The sequence below is a fragment of the Photinus pyralis genome, unplaced genomic scaffold, assembly GCF_008802855.1.
Source record: "Photinus pyralis isolate 1611_PpyrPB1 unplaced genomic scaffold, Ppyr1.3 Ppyr1.4_LG2, whole genome shotgun sequence".
NCBI classification, from domain to species: Eukaryota; Metazoa; Arthropoda; class Insecta; order Coleoptera; family Lampyridae; genus Photinus; species Photinus pyralis.
This window is the reverse complement of record NW_022170403.1, coordinates 32,675,184-32,684,748: the sequence shown is the minus strand read 5'-3', so window position 1 is coordinate 32,684,748 and position 9,565 is coordinate 32,675,184. Positions and strand designations below refer to the sequence as shown.

The following is a 9,565-nucleotide window of genomic DNA, read 5'->3' as shown; positions in this document are numbered from 1 at the left end:
CAAATAAGTATAGGCAGCGCACCCTTGCTCTAGCTCAGGGAGACGGGTGGGGTTCCACGTTGGCCGGAACCAAATCCTAAAAGTGATACAAAAAAGTTGTGGGCGCCACCGACTCGGATTCCCAACCGCTGCTCTAGTACCGGGAGTCGGTCCGTAGATGGTAATTTAAAGAAAGAATCGAGCGACAGCTCACGTACCCAGGGTACTCACACACTCTCGCAATCAAAACACAAATACATACAACTTGACTAGCCCTCTTTAATAACTATTTAACAAATCTCGAAAAAAATTGTAAGTAATAACAAGAGTAAATAATAGAATCTGCAACTCGTGCCACACAAACCAATTAAACGGTCGCCGAATCAAGTACCCAAAATCTCCCCCCCCCCTTTTAAAATGACAACAAGCAAATAAATAATCCAAAATTTAAAGGACAACAATCAACCCCCCCTATGACTTCGACGTCGAACACCCGAGTAGCAGGGAATAATATCGGATTTCCGATTTATCTGCTACCTCAAAACGTACCAAGCAAATGTACGCAATACGAACTATTACACCGATCAGTTACACATAAATACTTAAGATACCTGGTGATGCATCACAAAGAATCAAATTGGGGCCGCCTGATTTGCTGCCACCCAACACACAAAATTCAATAAATAAATATATATATCAAACTTACCACAGTGCGAAATCACAGAAGGTTACCCATATTAAAAATCTATCATGCATAAATAACATATATAAAACCCCTTAATTGTTATGACAATTACCAGCAGCTATCACTGGTCCCCACCCTAATAAAGGAAACAAATAATTTCCAACAAGAAAAATATGTGACACACAAATAAATGTACTTGATTATGCCAGTGACGCTATTCAATAGGTATGTTAATTAAGTGAATTCAAAATCGTTACATTTAACCGGCTATGCCAGGTTCCAATATTAATTACACAACCAACAATCTCCCAGTATCTTACTTGAGATACGAAGGACTTCAACTAATTACTAACAAGTCGGGTTAAGCCAACAGCTAAATAGAATCTATCAGATTCTCTGCTAGTAATAATTTACGTGAAATTCCAAACCTCGCATCAAAAGTAACGTTTTCCAGAGGTGTCCCCAGCATGTACACGAAACAACCAACAATCCACTTAGCTGTGCGGGTCCTCGCCTATCGGTAAACTCGAAGGGATCGCAATGGGACGGTACCGGTGAACAGCAAAATCGGCAACGATGTCTCGGAGCTGTCTCCGACCAGAACGATCAAGTTCTCGGACAGGTGTCGCGCTCGAACTTGGTACACGACGATTCCACCCAGTTAACGGCTTCCCTCCATTACAGCCATGCATAAAATTCCTCCGACGTTACGACAAATAACCCTCCATGCGGTACAGACAATCACAGTGAAACAGGTCTCCCCGGAACTCGAACTCGAACAGTTTTACATATCCTTCGCAGCTCACATCCAATACCAAAACTCCAGTCTGATTACACGAGACCCACGACTGTTCCCACGCCGATAAGTGACAAAACAAATACTAGATTCACGTGGTAATGTAGATCCGTCACCCAAAATCCGCTGCAAATATACCCCGTATGAAATAACGAAATGACCACAAAAGAATAAGGAATGACTCTTACCTTCGACCTGAAGCGGATGATCAAAATAAAAGCCGATAAACGCCTTGTTGCATAAAATCCGGCCAAGCCGAGTGCCAGACCAAAGCACCAATTAAGTGGATATCAATTAAATCCCGCTAAGCGGCATTGAGACAAACTCCCCAAATATCCAATTCCAATATCCAAACGGATGCCTCAATGAACACAATTAATTCCAACTTTTTAAATGCGCAACATTACTTTTCGGCGTGCTACCACAAAATGCCCTCCGATCGCCATTTCCTTGTCCCACCACCGGCTTTTAATCGTAAACCCCAAGGTAACGAAATAGGGACTCCAAGCGGTAAAAAGAGAAATTACCTCCCGGTGGCCAAATCTATACACGACACAATTCATACTGCCTAAAGATATAACTGGCCGTCACAAGACCTCAAACTTCTTTATAAATCGAAAACTGCTCGTAATAATTTAGTGCAACAATGACATACGCTTTTCCCATCGTACCGAAACAGCATCGTTTATTTCCAATTTTTCGTACTTAAAGGTGAAACCACCTCCATTTATAAGTTCCACATCGGGCGGCAGTCGCTCGCTATTCCCACCGCCCTCGTCCGAACTCTAAACACCTGCATTCGTTATCTTGTACGAGGCGTTGTTAGTAAACAAGGCAAATTAAAAAAAATCGGTAAAACTTTTTTTTAATGGAGATCCATCGCGTTGTATTAAATACAACTTATATCTATTATAGGGATAGGACATTATACCGGGTGATGCACGGTAAGTAGGAACATAGGGATTTAATATGGGAAATTAGTTTTATGCAATATCCTGCCCTCCTGTACATTTTACAGAAAAAACTGTTGAGTTTAAAGTTGATCAGAATTAAAAGGTGGATACAAAACTGTTTTTACATGTTTTATTAAGCAATTTTAAAAATAAATTTCAACATTTCTGTTATTAGTAGCAATTCATAAAACAACAAAAGTCATGGATATTACTACTAATAACAGAAACGTTGAAATTTATTTTTAAAATTGCTTAATAAAAACATGTAAAAACAGTTTTGTATCCACCTTTTAATTCTGAACAACTTTAAACTCAACAGTTTTTTCTGTAAAATGTACAGGAGGGCAGGATATTGCATAAAACTAATTTCCCATGTTAAATCCCTATGTTCCTACTTACCGTGCAGCGTGCACCACCCAGTATATGACTTGTATATGTAATGTATTCACATTAGTATAATACTAGACGTCAACATTAACGTACCTGTTTACTAAGTTTATATTTACTTTAATTAAAGGTGTACTTAATTTACATGCCTTATTATTTAATGTGGTCAGAAACCACCACTTGGTGACAGCGGTAAAAGGTGTACATCTGTGAAGTGTTGTAAGAAGATAAGGTGGTACGTGATAATGGACAAAAGCATTAGGTGTGCATGATAAATGCGTGCCGAATAAATTCGATTATAAAGAAAAATACGCGATTTTATTACTTCAATCAGGACATCTGATGTTTAATAATAAATTAATTATTGGCGAAGTACGTAAGAATGGCGGAACAATGTCGTGCTCCGGAACCATTTTCGTTTACTGGTGATTTACCTGCAAATTGGAAATTGTGGAAACAGAAATTTCAATTTTATCTATTAGCAAGTGGAAAGAGTGATAAAAAAGACGATGTAAAAATCGCGATTCTACTTAACTTGTTGGGTGATGAAGGAAGTAATGTGTACAATACGTTTGAGTACACAGAGGAGGAAGATAGCAGAAAACTTAATAATAATAATAATAATAATAATAATGTTTATTGAGCATACATACAAACAAAACAATAAAATAATAATGTTGTAAATAAAATAATAATGTTGTACATGTACAGCTCAAAAGGTAATGAATTCGGCCTAAAGCCGTTTTTCAATTCATCCTGTAAGACACAAAATGATAAAAAAAAAACAGTCGTCTTGCTAAATTAATTACAATTCTCTAAGAAAAAGCTCTTAGTAGATCTAACAAACTGAGGATAGTTCATGTGCAATGCATCTAACCTTAAATTTAACAACGATGGTGCAACATATGTGAAGCAACCCTGGAATTTTGCAGTTTTATGTCTAGGTATTGTAAAAGAATTAGTTCTTAAATTTACACAATGAGCAGCCGATCTTCTTATCAACAGGTGATATAAATATGACGGTATTCTAAATTGTAAAATTTTATAAAGCATTATCATATATAGATATTTGACACGATCCTTGATTTTTAACTCATTAAGTCTGTGATAATACGGCGTGACGTGCTCTCTAAGGGGAATATTGCAAATGTATCTCATGCACGCATTTTGAGTTTTTTGCAGCCTTGCTTGGTCACGTTTTGTGAGAAAAAAATAATACACCATACAACAATAATCAAAATGGGGTAAAATAAGAGATTTGACTAGCTTACGCTTGCTGGACTCATTTAGCAGAGATTTAAGGTGATAGATTGACTTTAGTCTTGCCACTTGCCACAATAATTAACAAATTTGAAAATTATTGTAATCCAAGAAAAAATCTTGTGTACGAGCACTTCAAGTTTTTTAAAAGGGAGCAACTTGTAGGCGAGTCAATTGATCAGTTCATTACCGCGCTGAGACAATTAGCGAGTTCTTGTGAGTTTGTGGAAAAAGATACTTTAATACGTGACAGCATCGTGTTAGGGAATTCAAGAAAGACTCCTACAAGATCCCAACCTAGAATTGAGTGACGCGATAAATACTTGCCGATCGATGGAGAGTAGTGTTCTTACTCAAAAAGAGATTCACAAAGAACATGTGACAGTGAGTGCGCTTAAGCAACGGTTTAAAAACAGTAGTGGACCACAAAGTGATTACAGACAAGTGCGTGAATCGAGCGACCACTCAACGGGAGGTTTCGGCCAAGTAGCGGGATACTCAGGTGGTGCTGGAGGTCGACAAAAAGGTAACCATCCGTGCTCTAATTGCGGGCGGCAACACAAATTTGGTAAGTTTCTCGCATTTAATAGAGTGTGCAGTTTTTGTAAGCAAACTGGACACTACCGTAATTTTTGTAAGAAAAAGTCAAATATTCATGAACTAATTGAACAGTTTGGTGATCTCGAGTTGGACGAAGATGAAGATTTTGCTACCGAGCAAAATGCAGACTCTAACCTAATCGTGTGGACAATCACAAATTCGGACATTAGTGCAATTGACTGGGTAAAAGTGTTGAACGTTTCGGGAGTAAATATTGAGTTTAAAATCGATACGGGAAGTCAAGTCAATACACTAAATATTTTCGATTTCAAATCCTTAAATATACCAATTAAAAAACTAACGAATGCATCTTCAGTTTTAGTATCGTATTCGGGTCACAAAATTAATGTGATGGGACAAGTTTATCTAAAATGTATGTACAATGACCAAAGTCATATTTTGTTGTTCTACGTGATTGACGATCCCAAAATATCCTCAATTTTGGGATTAAATGCAGTGCGAGAATTAATCATTATACCAAAAACAATTGCTCGTATAAATAAGACACTTAGTCTGGATGCGGTTAGTAAAAAGCTACCAGACATTTTAAGTTTGTATAACTCAGTTTTTGTGGGCATTGGTAAAATAAACAAACAATCTTGTGTGATAGCGCAGTGCCTTGTGTAAGTGCACCGCGAAAAATTCCTATCGCTCTTAGAGATAAAGTGAAAGCAAAGCTGGACCAAATGGTTCGCGAACAATTAATAATTCCCATAACTGAACCTACCGATTGGGTTCACCCTATAGTGGTTGTGCAAAAACCAGACAAAAACGACATTAGAATTTGCATGGACCCTCGTGCGTTAAATAAATACATTAAACGTGAAATTTTTCAAATACCCACCGCGGACGTTTTATTTTCGCAACTCGGGGGTGCTAAATATTTTAGTATACTTGATGCTTCGTCTGCATTTTTGCAGATACCCTTAACGCATAACAGTTCATTGTCATGTACAATAGCTACCTGCTTTGGCAGATATCGATACTTACGTCTTCCATATGGTATTTCATGCGCACCGGAAATTTTTCAAAGATTCATTTTTGAAATACTGGAGGGAATTCAAGGCGTGTCATCCTACTTCGATGACATTCTCGTTTTCGGAAAAACAGTAGAAGAACATAACGAAAATCTAAATAGTGTTCTTATAGTTATTAAGGTATCAAGGGCGTTATGAACTAAATAACGCCCCAGGTCAACAGTGTAGAACCCGAGGGCCTTCGGCCCGAGGGTTATACGTTGACCGTGGGCGTTGTGTTCATAACGCCCGTGGTGCCTTCAACGTTTTATGTCATACTTGATGATTTTCCAAGAATTGGCGGTGCCAGATGATTAAAAGAGAAGATAATGAGAATCATCAAAATTAAGTTATCCATGGTCGTAACCGAGGCCGTAACTATGGAGATAGATATTATATTTGTCAAAGTCAAACATTCTAAAAACTGTCTGAAAAATGGCAGACGAAGCGTCTCATTTACCGGTACACGTTCTTGCGCGAGCCGCAAAAGCGAATGAAGCCATAGTGCCACAAAAATCGAAATCCTCTTATGAAAAAGAGTACGCTATTTTTGCAAAATGGATGGTGAGTAATTCTGTGGAGACAATAAACGAAACCGTTATATTGGGTTACTTCCAAGAGTCGGTATGTTTAAGTAATTTTATTAGTCATTAAACGGAAAGGTGATTTACACTCAGAGTCATTTTCTCCCAATTCGCTTTGGACGAAATTTTCAATGCTATACGTAAAGAGTTAATGGTAAAGAAGAAGATTAAGAGTTTCGAAAAATTTGTGCATCTACAAAGGGTATTTAAAACAAGTTCAGGAAAGCTATCGTCCAAAAAAATCAAAAATCCTTACTTGCGAACAGATAGTCGCCTTCCTTACAGAAGCACCTGATCCGCAGTATCTGATCTACAAAGAAGAAAGAAAATGTATGGGTCTGCGCCAAGCTGGTGCGGTGTTCTCTGGACAGTCCCAGAATTGTTCTTTTTTACTTCAAAATAACAGTAGGATAATGCAGTTCGTTTTATTCAGTTGTTGAAAATAAAAAGTGTGTACAGATTCATTATTCCATATTTATAGGATTTACAGAAATAACGCCCTTGGGCGTTATAGAAATAACGCCCGTTGCTACGCATAATTGGGGTTGTCATGGTGGAGTGCATTATTTGTCATTTAATGTATCTTGATTTAGGATTATTATAACTGAATAATAATCAAGTATGACATAAAAAGAATTAAAGATAGCGGTCTTACCCTAAATCGTGAAAAATCAAAATTCTGTGTTAAGGAATTAACATTTTTGGGTCATACGATCAGTGAACGTGGCATATCACCTCACCAAAACAAAACGCGTGCTATATGTGAAGTGAAATCACCCAAAAATAAAAAAGAATTACAGAGGTTCCTTGGTATGATTGTCTACCTTTCTAAGTTTATTCCAAATTTGTCGAGCGAAACCAATACTCTCACAAATCTTCTAAGTGAAAAAACAGAATGACAATGGACTTCGGTTGAGGAAGCAACATTTAATAGACTCAAACAATTAGTTTCCTCAGCTACAACTTTGACTTTCTTTGATCCGAAAAAGGAGATCAAATTATCAGTAGATGCTAGCCCATATGGACTAGGGGCAGTTATCACTCAAGATAATCGGCCTATAGAATTTGCAAGCGTGTCATTAACTCAGACTCAGCAACGATACAATCATATAGAAAAGGAGTTACTGGGACTCGTATTTGGTTGTGAGCGTTTTAATTACTATTTGTGCGGGCAAATTAATTTTATAATCGAAAGTGACCATCGTCCACTTATTGGACTATTAAAAAAACCTCTAGATGAAATGTCGCCGCGAATCCAGAGACTTGCGATAAGACTTCTTCGATATCAGTTCACACTTTCGTTCGTTCCGGGAAAGTGCCTTCAGGTACCAGATGCGCTTAGTCGTGACCCCACAGACGACATTATTAATACCGAATACTTGGATTCTAAGTTCAAATTGTTTTCTGTTATAGCAGTTAAACCTGAAACAGAAAACAAAATAAAGGAGGCTGTTCATGCCGACCCTATATTAATTGAAATTAAAAATTATGTATTGCACGGATGGCCCAAACATCAAATACAAGTTTCTGACGGTGTGAAGCAGTATTGGCCTGTGCGAAATGATACACATCTCCACGAAAACCTACTTTTTTACCAAAAGCGGCTAATTTTACCTGCAAGTCTTAGAAATGAGTTTCTAAATTTAATCCATAAATACCATCAAGGTGTGAATGCTTGCAATAAATTGGACCAGGATGCCATCTATTATCCAGGATGGTCATCAGACATCGAAAAGATGGTTCTCGGTTGTCAGTTGTGTCAATCGTATGCCAAATCAAATGCGAGAGAACCACTTTCTCCACATGACGTACCTGACCGACCTTGGCAAAAAATTGCCATTGACTTTAAAGCACTAGGCCCCCAAGATTTCCTAGTTGTAGTAGACTATTTTAGCAAGTTTGCTGTGGTTAACAAATTGCCCAACAAAACAGGTAACACTGTTATCTCATGCTTGAAGAATATTTTTGCAATTAATGGATTGCCTGAAGAAGTATTTTCCTACAATGGACCTCCGTTCAATTCATGGGACTTTATAGAATTTGCAAATAGGTATGATATCAAGTTAACTACGTCTAGTCCTCGATATCCCAGATCTAATGGAATGGTTGAGAGAACAGTGCAGACTGTAAAAAGTCTTTTAACAAAGTGTCTTCTAGAAAAAGAAGATCCATTCGCCGCTATATTAAATTATAATGTTACTGCCAAACAAAACTTACCTTCTCCTAGTGAGCTGCTGATGGGAAGAAGATTAAGGACAGCTTTACCCGTTAGTTGTAAACTTCTCGAGCCTAAGTTCCCAATTCGAGGTATTAAGGACCAGCTAAAACTTCTACAAGAAAGGCAAAAGGCGTACTATGACGTTTCAAAGAAAAAGCTGAGCGAGTTGGAGCCACAAGAAGACGTATATGTTCAAGAAGGTATACGTAATTGGAAACCTGGCGTTGTAATGAAGAAATCAGGCCCTAACGACTACATAGTTCGCATAGGTGAAGCGGATTACCGGCGGAATAGGCAACAGATCAATCCCAGACGGATGAGCGAAGAAACTCTGAAGTGCGATCCTGAAGTGAAAGTGGGCACTACTTCCAGTGAGACAAACCCGGTGGGCACTACTTCCAGTGAGACAAACCCGATTGTGACGAGTGACTACTATACCAGAAGTGGCAGACATGTTAAAATACCAGACCGTTTAAATTTGTAATATTTAAGTATACCAATGAAATGTTATTTTTTTTTAAATTTTGTTTAAGAAGGGGCGTGTAATGTATTCACATTAGTATAATACTAGACGTCAACATTAACGTACCTGTTTACTAAGTTTATATTTACTTTAATTAAAGGTGTACTTAATTTACATGCCTTATTATTTAATGTGGTCAGAAACCACCACTGATGTATATAGAATGATAAAATCTAAAACTGAAATAATATATAGGGTGTTCCATTTAAAATAAGCAAGTTTGTATCAACTTCTGGTATAATCGGACGTGCCACGACGTTGTCAAGAAATTGACAAAAAAATTGACGTTGCAGTAACTAATAAATTTGATGGACGTAATTTTCCTCAGTAGAAATTTCAAATGAAATATGCGCTTTGGGCAAAGCCTTGCCATGAGGTAATTGATTTTGCTTGAAAGGAAAAAACATTAAACGTAACGTGGTTACTTTTATTACTTAAGTAACAGTGCTGAAAGTTATGTCATTTTGTAGTTTGCTCATAAAACTAGAAATGTAAAATGCACTTTCAGGCAACAACGTACGGTAAAGTGTACTAATTTCACATTTGATTTATGGGCGTTCCTGA

The 9,565-nt window shown here is 37.5% G+C and overlaps 1 protein-coding gene and 1 long non-coding RNA gene across 2 annotated transcripts; one reads left to right on the top strand and one right to left on the bottom strand.

Moving 5' to 3' along the window:
• Window positions 1-1,161: 1,161 nt before the first annotated feature.
• LOC116165180 lies at window positions 1,162-1,874 on the bottom strand. Its single transcript, XR_004144094.1, has 2 exons — window positions 1,649-1,874; window positions 1,162-1,586 (listed from the first exon to the last, which is right to left on the bottom strand). It is a non-coding gene; the product is annotated as an uncharacterized LOC116165180 (long non-coding RNA).
• Window positions 1,875-7,501: 5,627 nt separating this feature from the next.
• On the top strand, window positions 7,502-8,962 carry LOC116163951 (uncharacterized protein K02A2.6-like). Its single transcript, XM_031478079.1, has one exon. It carries the CDS (start codon window positions 7,502-7,504, stop codon window positions 8,960-8,962), a length of 1,461 nt encoding a protein of 486 aa, XP_031333939.1.
• Window positions 8,963-9,565: the final 603 nt, after the last annotated feature.

Excerpts from the sequence above, each read along its gene's own strand:
- LOC116163951 (XM_031478079.1), top strand. The coding sequence starts at position 7,502 with ATGTCGCCGCGAATCCAGAGACTTGCGATAAGACTTCTTCGATATCAG.